Source organism: Empidonax traillii, unplaced genomic scaffold (assembly GCF_003031625.1).
Source record: "Empidonax traillii isolate 1590-97213 ecotype Southwest subspecies unplaced genomic scaffold, ASM303162v1 scaffold22:size5013007, whole genome shotgun sequence".
NCBI classification, from domain to species: Eukaryota; Metazoa; Chordata; class Aves; order Passeriformes; family Tyrannidae; genus Empidonax; species Empidonax traillii.
In genome coordinates, this window is record NW_020955215.1 from 3,350,859 (window position 1) to 3,373,817 (window position 22,959).

Below are 22,959 nucleotides of genomic sequence, written 5' to 3' on the forward strand. Positions count from 1 at the left end.
AACAGCCAACAGAAAACCCCCTCTAAGTCCCTGGGGCCATCTGAACAACCTGAGGTTTGACCCAGATTTAGTTCTCCTCACCCTCATCTTTGAAAAAAAGCAGGCACTGCAGCCCTACTTTCCCACACCCACTCTGAGCTCCCACAGCCACACGCCTGTGACTGCTGAAATCCTCTCCAGCTGCCTAAACTGTGCCCCAGGGATTTCTCGGCAGGAAACACCATATAAATATCACTGATGATTAGTGCCCCGTGTTATTATTTCCGTTGCAGCTGTTACAAGGGTGACTGGCACGACCTCATTTGTACGGCGGTGACTGGCAGCCTGTCACCTGCTGCAGGGTATAACGGGGACCGCACCATTAGTGTCTCCATCTTCCCCAAGGCGTCTGTCTCCTCCACCACCTGCAGATCCCCCTCCCTCCACCCATCCCACCAGACCCTGCAGGCAAATTCAGAAACGTGTCACCCACACAGCAGGTGACAGCAGCAGCAGTGGCGATGCCAGCTGAGCCCCGTGCCGTGGAGGGAGCGGCTCGGTGCGATGGCTGGGTGTGCTCGTGGGACACAGCCCAGCATCCCGCCGGCAGCAGAGCCAGAGAGGAGAGGGCAGTGCCTTGGTAATGACACCTGGGACTGGGCACCTCAGGCACTCTGCAGTCAGATGCACAGCAGGCAGCACTACTTCGTATTCCTGAGCCCCTGCCAGCCTTGCCAGAGGGTGAAGCTCCTGTACTGAGGCACCGAGACCCCTGCGGAGCCAAGTGAGCCACTGAAGTGCCTGGTCACCATCCCCGCAGGCACAGGCCCTCACCAGGATCCAGGGCTGTCCCCAGGGCCATGTGCACCAAAGGATACTAAAACTTTGATTTGTGATTTCAAAATTCCACAGGTTTATCCTCAGGTCGTCTGCTGACATGTAGGTCTCGTAGTCGCTGTTGACGGAGATGGAGTTGATGTGGTAGGTGTGCGCGTTGGCAAACACCCTCCGCGGAGTGGCCTCCACCATCAGGTCCATGGGCCGGAGCACGGGGACCTGCAGGATGGGGAGCAGAGCATCAGCACCAAGGGACAGGGTCTGGCCGTGCCCCCCAACTCACGCCAGCACCCAGCATGGGGACACACCCCCACAGCGTCCCACAGAGTTCTGGCTGCCGGCGCTCCATCCCACCTGCCTAACAGACTCTCTCCAGGAAAACCTAATGCCTTCTCAAGTGTACGACAGAAGGACGAGCAAAATCAAAAAGCCTTCTGATTTTGAGGGAGGCTCCAGGATGGTTAGAGCACAGTGAAGCAGCAAGAGCCCAGTAAAGCAGGCTCTGATCTAGCTGCAGCAACTGCTCCAGCTTTGAAACAAACAAACAAACAAAACCAAAAACAAAACAACAAACTAAACAAACAAAAACCCCAAACAAAACAAAACAAAACAAAACAACAAAACAAAAAACTGCTTCTGCCTTGTTTTGTCACTGATAGCTGGGATCTGAAATTCCTAGAGCGTTTCTAACAGAAATACATTTCTTGAGAGAGCCAGGTCAGCACAATTTTTCCTTTAACCTCTTTGCATTTGCCTCACAGCAAACTGACGGAGGTAGGAGATGAAAAGGGACAGAGCGAGGGACACACAAGCAAGGACAGAGGGAAGGATCAGGGACAGAATTGCCTTTAGATGAATCAGCATAACCCAGAGGGCATGGGGAGATGCAGTAGGGACCATGTGTGCGAGGAGTGGGGTCAGTAATAACTTCGGACACAATGCTTTGAAGGAAACTTAATACACCAGGAATGTGTCAGTCCGTGCTCCCGCTCGCCAGTGAGCTGTTCCCTCCAGCTACTTCATTACTTTTATTATCTGTGTGCTGCCTGAAGAGATTTCCCATGGCTGCAGAGGTGGGGATGGGAGTGACAGCCAGCTCGAGTGACACGAGAGCACGGGCGCTGCCAGCTCAGAGCCTGAGCCTAATGTGACGAGCCTGCCTGCTAATTCCACCTGACACAGCCAATGATGCATCGTTTGCGCTGACGGACTCTGCTCAGCCAGCTGGGGACGGGGGACAGCGGCTCTAGGACCACAGGGACCGGCTGTCAGCCCGACCGCCGGGAACACGATGGTTCTACAACGAGAAAGGGCTCAGCAGCTTCACAGAGCCTGGCTGGGAACAAAAACAAGCACAGAGAAGGCTTGAGCAGGGGATTCTGCTCAGCGAAGTGACTCTGTGTGACCAGGTACAGCTTGTGGAAAGCCCAGACTGTTCCCCTTCCACAGTCCAGGCAATCCCGGGCTGATCCCAGCACTGTGGGTGCCTGCAGTCCCGGGCTGATCCCAGCACTGTGGGTGCCTGCAGTTCCCACTGCCCCAGCGCAACTCCCTACTCACTCCTACATGGCAGCCACTCACAACCACGGTGGCACAACAAACTCCTCAGCCAAGAACATTCTCCACGTTACTTCAGAGCTAAATCCTGGGGAGACTTTTTTTATGCCTGGGATTTGGCCCATCCCCAGACAAAACCCCACCGGAGTGACAAACCTGGTCATGCGTGACTGGTTTGTTAAGGCAGGGGTTTTTATCTGCTACAGTGGGAAGAATCTGCACTGAAATATGGAAATCACTGCACCCACATGCTGCGAGCTTTTGCTTAAGGATATCAGCAATCAGGATTTAACCCTGAAAGCACTTTGAGGCAGGAGCAGCCAGGAATGTGCCAGGAGCACACACTGGTTCGAAAAGCTTGTCCCCCAACAGTGGGATAATGCAGTGCAGGGAACCCTGGCTTAGGATGGTTGAGGGGAACAGCTGTCCAGCCCTCAGCTGCGGTGGAGAGGGAACATCAACAAATGGGGTAATGTGACAGCAACTGGAACTGAGTCTTGTGCTTTTTTGAAGCAGGCACAGGCTGAGTCAGCATCTGCCCAACCAACCCGACTCTATCAGCAGTGCCATGGCAATCCTCAACAGCAGAGGCCTCCTTACAAATCCCTGCTCCAGTTCCAGAGCCCACCTCAGGGCAGGCTCTGGTGTCACACACCCCCATTATTAAAGGGTAATTCAGTGTAACAAAGCGCATCAAGTACACAGAAAGACTGTCAAATAAAATAAAGCACTAATAAATTCAATTACTTTCTGTTTTCAGGAAGGGGGGAATTCCAGTCATTTTTCATTTAAAACAAAATATGTCTTAATTTTTCGTCCTGCCTTTAGCAGGCACCCACTGCAGAAGAGACATCCCACGCACTCCAAGCACACATGACACTTGATCCCTCTCCCTGTGTCTGGCAAAGGCTTCCCCGAGTTTATGAGACACTAACCTGCCCTTGAGCTGTAAAACTCATTTTCTCAGTGGTTGGAGTGGAGGGAGCTGGCCTTCCCACCACTGCTACTGTGCATTCTCCTGCCACCTCCAGCCCTGAGCAAAGGACCACAGCGCCAGGGATGCGGTGTCAGTAATTGCCCCTGTCCCCATCAGGCTTCCCCTTTCATTGTCTGTCATGTCGGCTGTCACCCAATGCTCCCTTGTGGAAAAGCTCTGCGTGGTCGAGCTCTCCATGTCATTCACAGCTGCTGTGATGGACGTGGCCTGTGGAGCCACAGAGATTCGGTGCTTCTCAGGAACACCTCCTCCTCTGCCCAGAGCTGCCACGTGGCAGCAGCTTTAGCAAAACACAGGTCAATATGTGGGGGAAAGGATCGAGGGCTCAGCTCCTGGGACAGCGCGGTCACAAACCTCCCAAAGCCCACAGCCAACGTGTGCCAGGTTTGAGCTGCCCCTTACTGGGGGTCAGGCGGGGACATGGACCTCCCACACAGCCCCACAGAGGGAACGGACCCAACTACCTGCACACAAAGGGAAAACAATGCTGCAAATCCTCGTGGGACACACCAGGGGCCAGGAATTCCCAAAGGGTGTGAATATGACATGACTGACTGCAGTGGGACCACCTACCCATTTCTGTGCAATGGAGAGGGGGGTTTGCTTCTGGTTACCACCATGGAAACCCTCTAGGTCCAATGGACCACACTGGATTTACACTGAGAGCCAACCTCAACCTGAGCAGTTGGCCATTAAATAATCCCCACAAATAATCCATTAGGTGTCTACCCAATCCCCACCTTGCCAGGGTGACCAAGCCCAGCACCAGTTGCAGCCATAGCTCTGTGGTTCCCTGCCAGGTGCAGCAGGACCAGCTGCAGGCAGTTCCCCCTGTGACCCCGACAGGCACAGCCACGCTCAGCTGGACCAGCCATGCTGTGAACCAGTGGGGAGAGCTTTCCTCGCTCCTACATTCACAGCAGGACGCACATCCCTCTCCAGTGAGAGCTGAGGGTGGTGGTGCTGGACCAGCACAGCAGCAGTGCCGGATCAGCACAGCTGGTGGTGCTGGATCAGCGCAGTGGTGATGCCAGGCCAGCCCAGCAGGTGACTGTGCAATCCCCCTCCCCCAGCCCACCCCCCACTCCACACCAGCACGGCTGGTGCCCAGCTTGCTCCACAGCCTCCCACAGGATTTGGACAAGGGGGATTAGTCAAACCGAAGCCTGGATTGACCCCAGCCTTGGGTCTGCGAGAAGGAAACTATAATCCAGTCCCTGGCAAATCAGGAGCAGAGCGAGCGCTCAGGGATAAATCCAGTGAGTTTTCCACCCACCCCAGCGGCTGAGCTCCTCCAGCAGCTGAGCTCCCCCAGGCACACTCCCCATTCATTTCCTACCTACACAAGGCCCATTCTGTGACTGCCCAATGTCCCCTCCAGATTAATATTTTGCAGACAAAATGAGCATCAAACACTATTTTCATGGCAGACTGACAATTTCACGCTCCTCAGGATTTTGTCACATTAGACCTGCCCTGTGATATGTGGAAGGGACCTTCCTGTGGGAGGACAAAGCCGCTGCCTCACTGCTCATCCACACAGCTGATGGAGCTGCAGTCCCATCTCTTGTCCCCAGACATGACCCTCACTGCCCAGCACTGCATTCACACCACTCCTTCTGCTGCCTGTCCCTGAGGCTGTTCTCAGACAGTGGAACATGGGCACGGACTCAGTGCCCACTAAAGACCCACCTGAGCCTGCAGAGACCTCAGAGAACAAACAGAACATTTTTCTTATCTGAAGTTAAACCCCTGAACTCCTCATGCTACTCCCATCAGAACTGCATTGCCCTTAAAGAGGTGATGATTTGAAAAGATGGTTTTTCAGCTTACTTCTCCCACTGAAAAATAGCCCATGTCAGTAAAACCCCACCAGGCAGTTCACATTTTCCCTGCTTTTTCAGGGAGGATTGTGCAGAAACACAGCCATGCTCCCAAACCCCCTTCACAGTGATTCAAACCCATGTGATAACCCTGCCTGGCACGTTGCTGTTACAGCATGTCTGGACACAGATACAAGCAGTGTCACTGCTGTGGAAAAAAGAGGAAAAAATATCTGAAAGGTCAGTGACTCTGAGCCAGCATCCCCCCAGCACACCCCGATCTGCACGGCAGATTCCCAGTGTGTGGTGGCGAGCCCAGAGTGGACAGAGTGGCCAGGCCCCCAAAGTGCAGCCGAGAGTGTGTGTGTCACACCCTGAAGGGCTGGACCCCAGAGCACAACCAAGTGTGTGGATGTCACACCCTGAGCTGCTCTGAGGTACTGGAAGCAACTAATTAAAACGGGAAACCCCCTTTTTTTTTTTTTTTTTCAGTTTCCATGGCACTGCTTTGCTGACGAACATTTGAAATTGATTAGTTCTGCCATGTGCATTTTATAGCCAAAAAAAGCCAAATGGCCCACACTGCCTCGCCACTGAAGTGCTCTGTGGAATGTATACAAGGAAAAGAGACAAATCTCTTTGCTGGGGCAGAAAGGCAGTAGCAGCACAGCAGTACAGCAGCCCTCATCTCCGAGGCATCTCCCATCACAGCCACTCTGGGGCTGCTGCCAGGGGCACTGGATGCAATGGGGCACAGCACAGCCTCCCTGGGAAACTGTGCACAGGAGCCAAGAACTCTGAGTGCTTCGGTAAAATGGGAGATACAAACCAGGATTTATGATGGAATTTGCTGGAGAGTGTGAAGAGGCAGCTCCTAATCAGAGAGGGCTCTGTGACAGCTACAAACACGAAGAATCGGGCACACAACAGCCCAGCCCATCGCACCTTCCCACCAGCGGCACAGCCCACGCCAAACGCCTGCAGCACCCGGTGCCCACCGGCTCCGTGGGACAGAGCACCCAGGGTGGCACCACCGACTGACTGCTCTGGGAGGGACCAAAGCAAACACATTCTCTCTCTGAAAGGGTTTAAGCCCTGAATATTACTTGTGTCAATTATCTTTTGCACACATCCCTTGGCACAGGTACGGTGAGCGGCACTCAGGAGGCACGCCGAGGCTGTTACACGAGGCTGAAGGGCTGCAGTTATTAGACCTGGGGTGATTCAAATCAGCAGAGCTCTTCTACTGACAGCAAACACCACACTTCACACCCTAAGCAGAGTTAAATATTCCTTTTGCGCTATGTGGGTTAGAAATTCCTCAGAGGATGATGCTCATCAAGCGCATTTAAACCATTAAACCAAATGGGTGAGGAATGACTGCATCAAGGTGGGTTTAAAACCCTTTTTTGCTTGTTTGTGGTTGAAAATTAAACCGTGGATGGATGTGGCTTTACTCCAAAGCACAAGCATCACAGGACAATTACATGTCAGAGATACACCAAGCTGCAGCAAAACCGTTACAGCTATGTAAATATCTGTCTAAGTAAAATCATCAAAACATTAGATCAAACAGAGCTGGCAGAAGCCTCCTCAATCCTCTGTCCTCAGGGACCGCAGGCACTGCACAGCAGATACCAATAACCATAACACCGAGCACTTACAGCATGTTTTACCTCCCGGTGCCGTGGTGGAGCAGGAGCTGTGCGCTCCCGCGGGGCCGCTCACCGGGAGCAGCAACGGCAGTGCCTGATCCTGGTGCACTGGCAGACACCAAACAGCAACTCCTCCAGCCACACGGCACCGAGCTGCTGCCAGGAGTGAAAGGGCTGAGAGTAAAACAAAGGCTGAAACTTTTGAGGCAGAGAGTGGACTCCAGTAGTGTCCAGTTCTCTGATATTTCACTATGCCTTTCCACAGGGGAAAAGGAAATCCCAGGGCCTTCCCAGTGTGTTTAGCCAGAGAAGGAAGCACTACCTGGGGTAACACCCTTAACACTTCTGCTTTTCCAAACCCCGCTTCCTGCCCCACTGAGGGCTGACAGCCCCAGCTCCAACAGCTGGATGCCAAGCAAACCTCTCCAACATGCTGTCAGGCAATGGCATGTTAGGCTGGAAATGCTGCCTGAACATAACAGCAGATACACATCTACATGAAATAAATGGTCTCTTGCTCTGTAAAGAAAAATGCTGCCAGGCACCAAGAGCAACCCTGTATGGAGACAAGAATGAACCACCTGCCCGGGGTTCTCAATGGCGTCATCCACAATGGAACTGGGAGCGACAGAGTGAGGCCAGGGTAATCACAGTAACAGTTTTATATTATAAATACAGAACCCACAAGTGCTCACAATGCAAATTCTGACAGGATGATAACAAATTACAAGCTGGGCTGGTCTGCTTACTGTCATGACCAGAAGGAAATCTCACGTAGAGAAGTACTTCTGCTCCCACAGCAGCAGCAGCTGCATGAGTGAATGCTCCAGGTTAGGCAGGCTCATGTCCTGCCTAACCACCAGGATGGGCACGGCCTGGGGGGTGGCACTGGGCTACCTGACATGGGACAGAACGTGGCACTGGTGGCACACCTGCCCAGAGTTGGCACAGCCCCACAGCAGCTCTCTCCTCCGTTCCCATGTCTGTTCACCATCCAAAGCACTGGCCTCCAACCAAGGATGCCTCCGACATCAACTAACCATGGCAGGATGGCACTGCAGGTACCAGGGCACACAGGTGACACCGGCAGGGATTTTCATCCAAGCCCCTGCAATAAAAGGCTCCTTGACAGCCACGGTCCCTCCACACTCACCCGTAGCATGGTGATCATGGAGGGGTCTCGGAGACGGCCATCCTCATCCTTGAGGTTGTATCCCTCCGGTCTCTTGTCCCGCTCGCTGACCTTCCATAGCTTCACAGTCTTATCTAGGGGAGGAGAGAGGAGAGCGTCACCTGAGGCACCCAATGATGGATGCACCAAGACCATGCTGGCTGGAAAAATCCCCTGTCCCCCAGTGCCGCATGCTGGAAACGGTGACAGATGTACCTGGCCCCACAGAAAGCTGCTCGTGCACAGCTCTGCAGAGGAGTAAAGACATGTCAGGTGTGCTGGACACACCTCAAAGGACACGACAGGGTGTCTGTAGCTGACTCAGTCATCCTGACTTTCCCATCCAGAACTGTGCAGAGCCCAGGACTCACCAGAGACCAAAGGCAGCTCCAACCTCCCCCACAGTTCCCTGTCCCCTCCCGGCATCCCACCCCCCTGTGCCACGGAGCCCTTGTGGAAGGAACCCCAAGAACATGTGGGGTTATTCTGAATAATGGTGTTTTCTTTGCTCCCTCCTGGCAGGGAGTCCATCTATAGTTTATCATCACTTCCACCAGGTTTCATACGCAATCCCATCATCCATCTTCATTGCCTCCCTTACACGGCAACTCCAGTGGAACACCATTAATTTTGTTTTTATTAACCCACTCTACTTTGGGGAGTTTGATATAAAATCTTAGTGTAACAGTAAGAACAAAAAGAAACAGCCTAGCACGGGAGTATTTTCAAAAGAATCATTTTGATAACCTGCCTGCGTATGGAACACCATCCCAAATGGAAGAGCAATACCCCTGTTAATCAAAAAACTATTTAAAAACTCAATTAACAGAACATTATGCTGTATAATTAATCTTAATTGCATTTCAATGATTCTCCCCTCAAATGAGTTTAGTAAGTCTTTGAATTTTATTACAATGATCAATAGAGTCAATTCTATAACACAAAGTAAGTTGGTTATGGAGGATGATTAGACCCCTCCTTTTCCCCTGAAGTAATTAAGTCACATCCATCTTAAGGTCCCATTCATCCCAAGTAATATTCCTGGATCCTCATGATATTTATCAGAACATAACATGGAACTGCTGAGCTGAACGGAACTGCAAATTGAAACAAATCTGCTGCAGTTTGTCTTAAAAAAAGGAAAAAAAAAAAAAGAAAAAAAAGGGTTCCCAGGATCCAAAGAATAAAAAATAAAAGTTGTCAGCAAGGAAGAAGTCTCCCTCCCTCCACCTCCCTTTCTCTCCCAGCCCAGGCACCCACGGCCGCGGGCACGTACCGTTGGTGGAGAGCAGGAAATAGGCCGCGTTCTGCTGCGGCAGCCATCGGATCTTATTGATCTTCTCCTCGATCTCCAGGCTCTTCAGGTAATCGAACTCCGGTTCGTGGCTCTGGAAGGTGCTGTAGACATTGTACTCTCCCCTGCGGTGGGGCTGGTTCTTGCTCTGCAGAGGGAGAGGCAGGAGATGAAGGCGCTGGCAGCGGGCTCGGGGCTCTCCGGGGTTTGTGAGGCAACACAAGAACAGGGCTGAACACCTTGGGATGGCCTCTCCTGGCACCAGGACTCCTGGTGTGCTCAGTGGGAACAGAGTGGGAGTGGAGCAGGAATGGAGAGGGGACAGAGGAGGAATGGAGAAGGAACAGAGTTGGAATGGAGAGGGAGCATAGCAGGAACAGATCCCACAACACTGATTGTCCCCAGTGAATGGGTGGGAAGGAGCTCCAGCTCCTCCTGGATGCCGGACCTGCCACAGAGGAGCCACTGGCAGCAGCCACCGGTATGGGATGGGCAGCGTTTGCCCAATGGGTCCATGGCTATAGAGCAAGGATAACACAGCAAGAAGCAGGACATGGTCCCTGTGGGAACTGACGCTGTGCCCCAGTTCAGTGCTTGGAAGACACCGAGTATCTGCAAACGCCACCAGTGAACCAACAGCACCGGGCTCCAAACAGGGCTGAGGTAATTAAGTAAAACCACCATGGAGATGAACCTCCCACACACAGATGGAACGCCTGGGGGGGTGAAGCCCCACATGTCCCCTGGAGCAGGAGCTGAGTGGATACACCCCAAGTGATGCTGGAGGCTTAAAGTTCAAGCAAAGCAGCAGAGTAATGAAATAAGAGGGAAAGGAGAAATGAAATAGTGATGGAAAGGCTGATGAGTGTCTACACATGCAACTTTTAACCATTGAGTTTTCTCCAGCCTAAAGAGAAATAATTTTGAGGCTTTAACTTTTGAGAAAAATTTAAAACTGTAACATGTCTCATGGCCAGGTCTGACTCATCCCTTCCAGCGTGGGGGAGGACAGGTCCCACCGGCTCAGCCTGGGGCAGAGCAGCAAACCAGGATGACTTCAGAAATGGTGGGGACCCTTCCTGGTGGTGGGAGCCAGCACAGCTCCTCCAGCCAGGCTGGCAGGGTACCCACCAGCGCTGGGCCATGCTGAGGGCTGAGGGCCAAGCACACACCACCCTGGCAGGCGTGACCACCAGCTTCCAGCAAAGCATTTGCTAACAATTCCTGGGCAAAGTTTTGGAAGGGAAATGTGCTTGTTGCATCCATCTACACTTTCCAGAATTTTGGTGGTGTGAGGTGGTTCTTGGGGTGGTGTCAGCTCTGAGATAGGCTCTCACCACACGCTCAGACGTGCTACCTGACCCTCATTACACCTGGAGCAGAAGGATGCAAGAAATGTGACTTTTGGAGGGTGTTTGACAGGAGGAAATCTGACCCTGTTGATGCTAATAGTGGCTTTTCAGCTTGGAGTCTGCCAGGAGAGCCCTGAGGTTAGGAGTGACACAGGCGGATTAGGAAACAGCAGGACGCTTCGCTTAAAAGGATAAAATGGGCATTTTGCATTCACTGGCACTTACCTCCTGCTCACGCTGAAATATTACAACCCGGCCCCCCTTGTCCCCTGTTGCCAGTAACTCTCCGGTGTGGTTGAACTCGACTGTGGAGATGATGTCAGCTGGGAAGGAGAAGACAAAGACAATTTAAGTAACTGCAGCCTGGCTTCCGCAGGCATCCAGAAAGCGCCATTCCCTGCGCAGCTACACGCCCTGTCAGTGCTCCATCCCCTGTGGCATCTCCATAAATCCCTGCTTTTCTATTGTCTCTAACGCTAAACGGACCCGGCATTTTGGAACTCTGCTGTCATGAGCCCAGACTTGCCTGGTGCTCCTGCCCGGTGCTCCTGCCCCCCTGCCCTGGCCTGTGCCCCTACACCAGACCCAGGGGGATTTCCAGGCACTGTGCCTGTGCTAAATGCAGCCCGGGGACTGCTGCTGGCAGCACAGGCACAGGGCTGGGTGGCATGGCAGTGTCCTGGGGAATCACCCCATCACTCGGTTCCTGGGACCTGGGGAGGGCTCGGTGCCACCAGTGCCCCAGCACCTCATCTTGGCACCTGCCATGGCACCCAGGTGTTGGGCAGGTCTCGCTCCCATCTGGCCCTTCTGCCACCTTCTGTCTGGGGTGGTGGTTTCCCTTTGCCCTCAGAGGAGAGGGCGCAGATGAATGAGGACACATTTGTCCTCTGCCTCTGAGCTCTCCAGGCAGAGCAGCCCAGGTGAACACATCCACACTGCTGCTTTCCTCTGCCCGTTGCCGAATCTGTTATCGCCTACCAAGGTAAATTAAAGCAACACCTTTCAGCCCTCCATCAGCCCAAAGGCCACCACGCTCACATCACTCCCCTTCCCCACAAACCAAGGTGCCATCTCCAGGGTGCTGGGCTCAGCAGCGGGAGAAGCGAGGGGACCTGTAACTGCAAACGCTTTAATCTGCAGTGTTTACCCTTCAGGCAACGCGGACGGGAGCTGCTAATGACTGGATTTATTGGGCCTATTTTTAGAAGAATGTCAGAGGTTAATTCCACAGCAATTACTGCCCAACTGGTGCTCACCCACTGCCTGGGGAGCCACACTCGGCCAGCACGGAGCCGGGAAACTGGAAGAGTAACCACAGCCTCGGAGCCCCAACACTGGGTGCAGGATGAATTCTGCAATGAGCAGTACTTGGCCATGACAGCTGCCAGCTCACTCCTGCCATTTGCATTCCCTGTCCCTCTCATTTCTGCAGCACCAGGGCTGACAGGGCTGCACAGCCCAGGGCTGCAGCCCCGCCGCTCTGGGAAGGGGCAGACCCTGGTGCTGGCCTGGCTGCAAACCCTGGATGTGCACGCAGGCCATGGCACTGCCCGGGCTCCAGGCACTGGCACCTCAGAGACCTCTGAGCACTCCTGATTATCAGCTCTGTTGTGTGCCAGCAGAGAAAGCCTTGGAACCACATAACCTGAGTTGTCCCTTCTCCCTCCCATAAGTTTTATCCCTCTCAGATACAGACTATAAAGTTACCACAGCAGATAAGAAAAGATGAAATGCAGCGACTGGCTCTGGCTCCTGGTGTTGCTGGGACCACTGAGGGTCTGTCCTGAGGACGCTAGCCGAGGCAGCACCCACCAAACACATGCCCCAAGCTGTGGCATCACCCAGGGGAGGCACCTCAGAGTCCCCTCACACGACCAAAGGCTCCCCCAAACCCACACTCCTCTGTCCTGCCCCAGACACCATCTCAGCCGAGCAAGTGACTCCAGGCAGACGTGTGTTAGAACAGCCACCCTGTCCCAGTGGTGGAGGGTACTCACTGGCACACACAAGTGCCCACCACACACACCAGTGCTCACCAAACCCACCAGCACTCACAGGCACACACAGCTGGATTGGCTGGCACTGAGCTGGAGAGCTCCAAGGCAAAGCACTTTGTTCCCTCACATGGAACCTGTGTGCCTCAGGCACATGGATGCCAGGAAGGGTTTAACCATCTGCTGCCAATGCTCAGGAAGGCCGAGGAGCACTGCAGAGGGGCTGAGCTCCACTCAGGCTCACACCAGTGGGGTGGGCTGCAGCCAGGCACGGGCAGCACCCGGCAGGGATGTCAGTCTTTTTGGGCGAAAGTTATGGAATGGATCTTGAACTTCTTCAGAGCACCTGCTCTTCTCTCTTGGTTGGGTCTGAATTATTGGTTAAATATCATTCCCATTTAGCAAAGTCCCACAACCATTGCCAGGGCAGGCATTTTTAATGCCTGTTAAGAGGTTGGGGAGGGACACTGGGGCAGGGTAAATCCCATTTGTGCTCCTGGAACCTGCCCACCTCACTACAGCATGTGAAGGTCCTGCAGAGCCAGAACACACCTCTGCAATTCTATGAAACAGCCATTGGGTCTAACACACAGGAGAACAAACACATCCCTGGCAAGATAAGCCAAAGCCATCTCCTGTTCCCACAGTAACTACAGCCACAGCTGCCAACAGGTGCCACAGCAAAGTCAGACACCTTCAAGAACTGAAACTGTGTTTGGCACCAAGTCCAGCTCAGCAGCTCAGCTCAGCCCCAGCTCACACACATTTTCCTTCCTTTAGCAGGACCCCCACCCTGGTGAGCGTCACTGAGGTGTCACGTGGAGAACACACTGGGCATGGGCTTGGAACAGCCACTCCAGCAGCAGTCAAGGGAACTCAGCAGCCATGGTCAGGCAGTGCTAACATGCACCCCTCACTGAGACATGCTTCTGCCTTCTAAAATTACTCAGCTGAAAATATACCTGTTTTGCACTGTTTAATCCTCTCCATCCCCAGCTGCCGGTTTTAGGTTATTCCCTTTTCAATGAATTAAAAATAACTCCATGCTGCAGCGAGACATTTTTCAGACATGACCTAATGTAAATGCATCACCCTGTCAGCAGGGCTGTGGTCTGAGACACCAGGGCAGGGCACCACGGGGACCCTTGTGCCACCCCAGCCCACCCACCCATTTACACTGCAACCTGCAGGGAGGGGGGGATTGCAGGTCCACATACCCTCCCAGACCTCCTGTTTACTCATGCCTGCTGTCAGGACTTCAGACAAGGATAACAACAGAGCCTGGCTAACAACACTTTTCATACCTTAAAAAACCGCCCTAAATGCTAAAAAACCCCTCATGTGAGCAAAAGTATCAAACCCACCACAGTCAACAGGGGCATCATCCCCCGGCACCCCAGGGGCTAGGTGCCAGCTCTTCTCCCAGGTGTCTCCAGGCAGTAACAGCAGCCTGCCATGGCACAGGAGAACATCCCAAAGGGAAACAGAGGAGTGCTACAGAGGTTACAGCTCGGAAGGACAGAGCAGCACCAGCTCCTTTCCAAAGGTGTCTCTGGACAAACCTGGGTCCCTCCATTGCCAGCAGCCGGTCACGGCTGCTGCCTGCACATCCCACCCATCGCCCTCGAGAGACATGACAGGGTGATTATTAATTAAAACGCACATGTATTCGCACTGAGATGATCAATAATTTATGCCCATTTCTCCTAAGGTTCCTTCAGCAGTTTTGTGACAACAGAAAGGAAAAAAAAACCCTTCCCTCTTTTTTTGCTTTTTTCATTTCCTTCATCACCTCCTACACGCTCAGTGCCCCGAATGCGGGAATTTAAAGCAAACAGTTTCCATGGAGACCCAGCCCCGCCGTCCTCCCTCCCCTCCCATCCTCCCTTCCCTCGGCATCGCTGCATCTTCACGCTCTCGTGCTAAAAATATCGAAGACGGGATTTGATTTCCGCCGTAGCGATACAGTTTTATCAGAAAAATAGGAAATTTACAATACACCCCCCTCCCCCTCTCCCAGCGTGGAGGAAGGCGTGCTCTCCACCAGGGATGGGAATGACTGTTATTAAAAAGAAAGGAGATAAACCAGGGAAGCTTATGTCGGTGCTGAGACCTGGATCCCTGAAGCAGCCTGATCCCCAGCAGGGAGCTGTCCCACACAGCCACCCCTCTCCTTCTGACCACCAGGGCAGGGGCCTGAGCACCCTGTCCCTGCTTCTGGAGCATCCCAGGCACCTTGTCCCCGCTCCCACCATATCCTGCCTGCCCCAGCTTCAGCAGCAGCTCTGTGCAGAAGGGCCCTGGTACCACCTGTCTGGGTGGGGAGGCCATGGGACACCACACACGTCCCACCACCCCTGCCAGGAGCACGTGGCCCCGACTGGCCCAGTCCAGCCTGTGAGCCCCAGACAACAGCAGGAGTCGATGGTGGCAGGGGCATCCCTGGACTCAAACCCACCGGCCAGAGGGGTGCCCCCAGTGCCCCCAGGGGCTCTGCCTACCCGGTGCTTTCCCAGTGGGACACGTCTCCTTTGGGGTGGGTAGTGTGAGCAGGCCCATGACAACACAGAACCATGGAATTGCTTAGGCTAGAAAAGCCCTCTAAGATCATTGAGTCCAACTATTCCCCCAGCACTGCCAAGGCCACCATGTCCCCAAGTGCCACATCTCCTCGTCTGTCAGATGCCTCCAAGGATGAGGACTCCACCACTACCCTGGGCAGCCTGTGCCAGGGCTGAACAGCCCTTTCAGGGAAGTAATTTTTCCTGTTATCCAACCTAAACCTCCCCTGGTGCAGCTTGAGGTCATTTCCTCCTGTCCTGTCCCCTGTTCCCTGGGAGCAGGGCCTGACCCTCCCAGCTCACCCTCCTGCCAGGGAGTTGTAGAGAGTTTGAAGGTCCCCCCTGAGCCTCCTTTTCTCCAGGCTGAGCCCCCCCAGCAGCTTCTCATCAGATTTGGGCTCCAGACCCTTCCCAGCTCTGTTGCTCTCTGGCACCGGGGAAAGGAAAGGCTGTGAGGGGCATCAAGACCACAGGTCTGGACACCCCACTCTCTTTATTATCTGTATAAATCACTCGGTGGACGGCACCACACACAAAGCCTCCAACTGCAGATGATAATAAATCGGGAAGCGCCATAAATAACAGCAAACCAGGCTGCCAAATGAAGGATTTAGATCATTCAAATCCCAGGCTATGAGTTGCCAAATCCAGTTTAATGCTGATAAGTGTGAGATAATAACTCACCACAACCACATCCCTCCTCCCCTTTCAGATCCCCGAACAGAGAGAGGGCTGTGGGGGTTTGCTGAGGGGACAGGGATGCAGCCCCCAACCAGGAGCATGACCAAGCCATGGCATAACAATCCACTCCCAGCCTGCTGCTTGGCCAGGGAGAAAGCAAGTGGGACACTAACGGGTCCTGTTAATGGAAAACAAAACCTACATCTGAAACCACTCAGGCAGATGAAGAAAGCACAAGGAGGTCATGAAAAATTAAGGGGCTTGAGGGCGGATGTCTGGTAATGGGAGAGCCAGAGCACAAGCCCACCCACAGATCCCCTGAGGGGGGTTCAGTGCATCCCACCGTCTCTGCATCCCAACATGCCTTGGCAGGAGGTGGACCCTGAGCTCAGAAGGGGCTTTCAAGGAGGACACAAACCTTTCAGTTTTCACTGAATAACTGTGTACAACCCTCAGCCTCCCAAGGAGGACTCCTGGGTCTGTCCCTCAGTGACAGCCTGTGGGTTTTACATTGCTCAGGAAACGGTGACACTCTGCATTTCACTGTTTAAAAGAGATCCCTTTGGTCTCCCTTTATGTCTGCCTCTCTAAAAAAAAAAAAAAATATATATATATATATATATATATATATATATATATAGCAAGGTGTTTACTCTGAAAGGCACATGCAGTCAGCAATAAGGAATTGATGCCCATGGCAGGGCTTTACATGCAGTTTGATGGGAGCTCTGGACACACCAATGCTCAGTCCAGAACACTGCAAGGAGCCCTGAAAGAACCAGATCCTGCCTTCCCTTCTGTCAGGTCAGATTTACTCCAGCAACACCAGCAGCTGCAGCAGGGCTGGACCCCCGTCCCCACCCCAGCAGACAGAGCAACAGGCTCATCCAAAGACCCAAACACAGCTTTCTTCCCTGCCCATGAAAAACTGTCAATGACTCCCCCCGAAACATGGGAACTTCAGGGTCCCTCAGGTACAGAAAGGACAGGCTGAAGAGGAAGAATGCCTGGGCAAGGCTATGGAGCTTGAAGGGGACAGGGAAGCACCACTTCAGTCCCACAAGAACGAGGTGATGTGGGGAGCCTGGGCCATCAATCCTCCCCCAAACTGTGTGGTCCATGGCAGGGGGGGTGTGAGGTGGGAGGGCAGAGGACAGCAGAGGTTAAACTGGGATCTAATTGCATGCAAAATCACACGTGATTGATCGGCATTGATTCTCCCCTGCTGAGGTGAATGATAGCCTGGGAAACAGAAATCAATTCCACTGCATTAAGCCCAGTAAGGATCTTGTAGCATCAGCAAAATGCCCTGAAACACCACTGCCCGCCAACACCATGAAGTGAAGCACAGTGTGGCACAGCATGGCATGGCACAGCACAACGTGGCATGGCATGCCACAGCAAGGCACAGCATGGCATGGTACCTGCACCTGCCTGCCCGCTCCACCCCAGCCAGGCCAGGGCTGTGGTGAAGGAGGGAGGACAGGGTTTGTGGAAGAACTGAGCCTGAGCACCTGCCAGCCCTGGGGAAAGCCCAGGCCCAACCCTCTGCCCACCCCGAGTCCTGTTTCCTGCTGAGATTGGGCTGGAGTCACAGCTCAGACAGGACCTCCTGGCAGCTTTGGGCAGGGCTGAATGCACCGCTGAGCCCTGCTCTGGACGCGACTCCTCGTCGCGATGATGCAGTGCTGCAGAGCCAGCAGCAGCTGCTCCTCTTCCCCAAAATGGAATAACTCTCCTAGACTGAAGTTCTAAAAATACTGGCAGATTCCAAATTTCTCTGCCCTTGTTACAGCAGAGAATAATTTCGTGCTACCAACCTAGACGAAAGAAACTTCCATCTGGCAGCTCCCCTCGTGCTGCTGCAGCACCCCCACCACAGCGCACGTCTCAGGGTGCCGGTGTGCAAGAAAGTGAATTTACATCTCTCCGCCATCCTGGCCAGGTGTAAGCCACTGGAACTGCTGGAAAGGAGAGTTCATGAGGAAATAATGTCATGGAAGGGTTTGGCACAGAGACTCTCACAGCCACAGGTAGCTGGGTGTGCAGGGCAGGGCCGTGAGAGGAGCGAGGTGAGCGCTCCTCAGAGCTGAACACACTGGCAGAGGCCACACAGCCTCAGGATGCAATGGGTCAGGTCATCAACAGGAGGAGAATAATAAAACAGAGAAGAAAGCAAAGAGCAGCTTTCAGGCAGAACCATAACTCAGCCCAGCTGCAGAGGTGAACAGAGCAGGGCAGAGTGTTGGAGTTGCCTCTGGCCGGGCTGCCCCAGCCCTTGGCACCCGGCCCAACCCAGAACCTGCCCACCAGCCCTCGCTGGTCCTGGGTTTGTACATGCAACACAACATTCCTCTTTCAGCATCAAGATGCACAACTCATTAGCTCTTGGATTAATGACAGGTTTTAATTGGTCAGGCTATGAACACCTTATAGAGCTGTTACACATCACACCTGTGATGGAGAAACAGCATGTTAATCAAGACAATTAGCATGGGACCTGAGAATCTCTCTACCAGTGCAAATAACCCCCACTTTGTGAGGAAGATCAACAGCTGGTTGAGGGTGCCTCAGAGCACCCTGCTGCCAGGAAACCTGGAGCAGCCCCGCCGGGCAACAGGAGCTGGCACTGCATCGCCCACTCGAGGAAAGCAAACCAGCTCCGTGTGGAGCAGGAGAGGCTCCCAGACACTGCCTCAATTGACAGCCCAGGCTGTGGCAGGACAGACCCTCTGCAAGCACACCTGAGGTAACCACAAACCATTGTTCTACAGAGCAGAGCAACTTTCAAAGCAAAACAACTGGGAATTGGGCAATGACTGAAATCCATCCTCTGCTGAATTATTTTTTTCTCTTTTTACTGTTCTTTACTCCATTATTCTTTTGCATGCACACACGCACACACACGTCAGGGCAGCCCTCCACGGCACACCGGTGTTCCCATTGCCAGAGGCTCAGAGGACAGTGCTGGGGCAGAGACTCGGGCTGGCAGAGCCTGCCCTCCCACTGCCCACAGCCCATGCCTCCCCCAGCCCCATGCTCCGGTGCCTGTGCTGCGCTGCGGAGCTGGCTCACACTGCCAGGAGCATCCCAGGCGACTCATCCGACTGCTCTGTGCCTTGGCTCGCTGCAGGATTTACGTTGGGATCCCTCTGCCAAGAGGCTTAGCAGCACAGCAGACACAACCTCCTCAATATGGCTGATTTGGGCTTAGGAACAGTGATGGAAAATCCAAGTCCATCTGCAAAATCTATCCTTAAAATAAATGAGATTCTGTAAAAAGCACCTGAGCATCAATCAAGTCCTCCACCCTTTCCACACCTTTAAAAACTCCAAGGATTTCTACAAACCTCGGGCTCTCTACCAGGTCTGCCACAGGACTGTCTGGGATTTCTCATGCGTGTGCATAAAGGCATAAACAATGCAAAAACTCGTCTGGTTCCCAAATACCTCCCCAAACCTGTGATTTCCAGGGACATCGCTGGTTGCTGAAACCTGAACAGCTGACACAGGAACTCACAGATGTTAACAATACCGAGCTCTTTGTATTTACGAGATCTTTATCTCCAGCAGGAACACTAAGGCTGCTTTCCTCAAAAGGTAACACCGTGGTGACCACAGCAGCAGCACTCTGAGCCTCAGCACGTTGGTGTGCCCCGGGAATGTCGCTTTGCAAACCCAGGAAACCCTCCGACGTGCAACCCCCGCCAGACTCTTCTTACAGCCGAAGGGTCGGTGTGCAGACACCGGGATGGATGGATGCTTTCCAACACATTCCGTGTGCCATGCAGTCTGTCTTTCTGGTCATCTTGCTGCAGCCATCTGTTAGCTGATCAGCAAAAACTATCGACTGCTTAAAAATTTTAATTAGAAGTACCCAAATGTCAGCTAAGTGAGTAAAATTTGGAACAGCAAGCCTTGCTCTCACGTAGAGCAGCTGTTTTCAGCTTATGACTGAATTTTGCTACCATCTTGCTCTGATGTCATTCTCTGTCACATTATTCCAGCTTGGTGCCCCTGGAACAAGCCCCTCTGCTGAACATGAGCAGCACAACATGCCCCCACTGTGACAGGAGCTACTCACAGGACCCCAGCACTGAGCGCTCAGTAACAGGCACTGCCTGCAGAGACCTGTTCCACGAAGGATCACAAAACACAGTGCACATGTGGAGACTCCCAGTAATGTGTGCCCATTACTGGGTAAACCCGGGCATGGGGTGACTAAATGAGCTGCCTGCAGCCAGGTCAGCTGGGGAGGTGGCACCAAGGCAGAAAATACAGGTGGGGCAGCAGTGAGAAGCACCAGAGGGTCAACAATGAGGCACAATGGGCCTGGCACATGATGGGGAATGAGAGGAGACAAACAGGGAATGCAGCTGATGGAATTTGAACACCTTCTGCACAGGGCAGCTGACCCTTCTCTGCCATAATCTGCTGCTGCAGCGAGCACCCACGGAAGCCGTGGCTGTCAGAGTGGTGGTGTTTGAAAGAATGTGCTTAACGCCCCAATTCCAGTTCTAGGGGAAAGCAAACACGCTGAACGCTACATGCAGACGGTCCCCGGCATTTGTTGCATAGATTTGAATTTAATCAGCTAAAGATGGCTTAATCCAACATCTGGGGCTGTATCGAGTAGGATGGCAGCACAAAGGGACCGGGGCAGGCGACGCTACCCAGAGCACTGGGCTGTGCCACTCCCATCTCAGCACCCATGTCCGGGAAAACAGGACATTTCAACCTGACATCAGCCACTACAGTGCTCTGCCAGCAGCATTTCCCCTGCCTCTGTCCCAGCCAAGTCCCACCACCTATGGAACCCCTCTCTGGGAGGCGGCATGGCTTGTCAGCACACACCATTGCCCTCCCGGTGCCTTTAGGGACCAGTGCCACTCGGGGTCCTCCCTCTGGAATGCATCTCGTTCCCAGAGGTGCCAAAGGCACAGTGGCACCCGCAGCAGGCGGCCACTGTCAGGCTCTGCCACCTCACATGGCTGGATGCTGCTGCCTAGCGCGGCCCCACTGCTCCTCACCAGGGCACACACCCCTCATGAGGTAGTGCAAGAGCTCACAGTAACCCAGAGCTCACAGTAACCCCCCTGCACGGGGCCAGGACACAACACACATTTTGTCTGCTCGCTCTCAAACTCATCACAAACTACATTTTCTGCCTGCTTCAACAGTTCTTCCCATGGAAGCCGGGTGCCTGTGCCATCATTTTCAATCTGCCCCTGGAAGGGTTTGTCTCAAGACATTTTCCTTGCAGTATTTTAATTAAACCTACTTTCTTCCAATTTTGTGTTGGGTTCATTAAGTGACATCCTGAGCCACTGAAATGAATTGCTTAAAAGTGATTTGTGCAGCAGCTGAAGGAGCAGATTGCAGCTATAAATGAGTCTGTCTTTGAACTTTGGGGTTTTGCTGCCTGGGGCATGGAAAACACCCGAGTGCCACAAGCCCTTGGGGAAGGCCCAAGGTCTGTGTGGGCGAGGCAGCATTCCTGCCTCCTGCTGGTAAGGAACAGGGTGTGAAAATCGCTTGGTTTATAAACTGCAAGTGTAAATAACAAATATTTCTGTTTTAAAATTATCAGAAACTTCACACAGACATCTATCTTTAGTGGAAACGGGAAGAAAAACTTTGCTTGTTACAGGGAATAAACTCCAGGATGTAATATGCTTCCAAATGAAAGCATGGACATTCATTAGATCCAATGAAAACCCTCTCCCAGTCAGATGGGATTTAATTAAGTTGATTCTGACAGGGAATTAAAGGTCTTTGCTGGGAGCTCTGTTTCTGGTGTTGGGGCTGTATCACTGAGGCTAAACATGGCGCTTCCCCAGGCAGGATCAGTGCAAAATATTTTTGACAAAACTGTTGGACTGAGATAATCTTGACATTGTTTATCCACACAGTGCAGGGACTGGAGTCAGAGCTGAACCTGGCTGTCCCAGAGAGGTCTTATCGTTAATACAGTAACATGCCAACATCCATTAGAGTGCATAGAAAACTGATTAGTCTATTCTAAACTATGGCAACTGATGAGAGAAGTACAGAAAATGCTCCTACCCACGAGAGGCCGGGCAGTGGCAGGGAGCTGTCACTTGCCCAGACGCAGCGGCCACTCTGTCAGCAGCTCCACGAGCCACACAACAGCCACAGTGATGTGCTCACAGGTGAAAGGCATGGCACCACAGGAATACTGATCTGGAACACAAACCTGTTACTGACACGAGGGGAGTGGAGTGAGTGTGAAAATGCCTTGGATGCAACAGGAGAAGGGTTAGTGAGTGTGTCTGCAGCACCCGTGGTCAACACCCAGCAGACATAACCACACGACATCCAACAACTTCCACTGAAAAGCTGCAGTGATAAACAACACGTTCTCTTACAGGCCACCTTCAAGAAATGAGGTAAAAGCTGGGTCCCTCGTCTCTATTCCTCCACATGCTGTAGTGAGAAAACAGGTTACTGGATGTTACCAGACATTAGGCAATGCTGCTTCCATACACCATCCACAGCCTGCCCGATGCTTATCCAAAGACAAGGCACTGGGCTTCTCTCTCTAACGCTCCTGCTCTCTGAGGTTCACCAAGGAGTGAATCACATTGTTTGAGTAAGGCCACAGAGCAGATCTAAGCCCTGACTGAAGCCTGAGTCACACCCAGCTTAGGTTCAGAGCTCCCCACCCAAACACCGCAGCGTCACCCACCTCCGGTGACTCTGAGCGCCACTGCCAGCCCAGCCAAGCCTCTGCAAGTCTGGTGGTGCCCTGGAACACTGAGAGATTTGGGACAATCTCTACCACAAAGCAGGGTCAGTGAACCATGAACACTCTCCCACGCCCACTCGGGTGGGATGAGGCAGCATCCATACGCGGTGCTTGACACTGGCTCACGCCAGGCAGGAGGAGCAGCAGTTCCAGGGAAAGGTGACACGCTATCCATTCAACATCCAGCTGACACAGGTACAGCCAGCACAAGCCCTAATTGTTTGTGCAGGGACGGAAGAGCTGGGGAATCAAGCAATGGTATCATATTCTGGAGCATCACTTGGGG

The 22,959-nt window shown here is 53.0% G+C and overlaps 1 protein-coding gene across 2 annotated transcripts in view; it reads right to left on the reverse strand.

The window, feature by feature from the left end:
- PPP2R2B (protein phosphatase 2 regulatory subunit Bbeta) overlaps positions 1 to 22,959 on the reverse strand; it is a 66,313-nt gene that overhangs the window by 6,930 nt on the left and 36,424 nt on the right. For both annotated transcript variants that reach the window (XM_027902341.1, XM_027902349.1), the window contains 4 exons: positions 10,891 to 10,988; positions 9,296 to 9,461; positions 8,002 to 8,114; positions 858 to 1,035 (listed from right to left, as the gene is read on the reverse strand). In XM_027902341.1, coding sequence (XP_027758142.1) covers positions 858 to 1,035; positions 8,002 to 8,114; positions 9,296 to 9,461; positions 10,891 to 10,988 — 555 coding nt within the window. The remainder of the gene's footprint in view (positions 1 to 857; positions 1,036 to 8,001; positions 8,115 to 9,295; positions 9,462 to 10,890; positions 10,989 to 22,959) is intronic.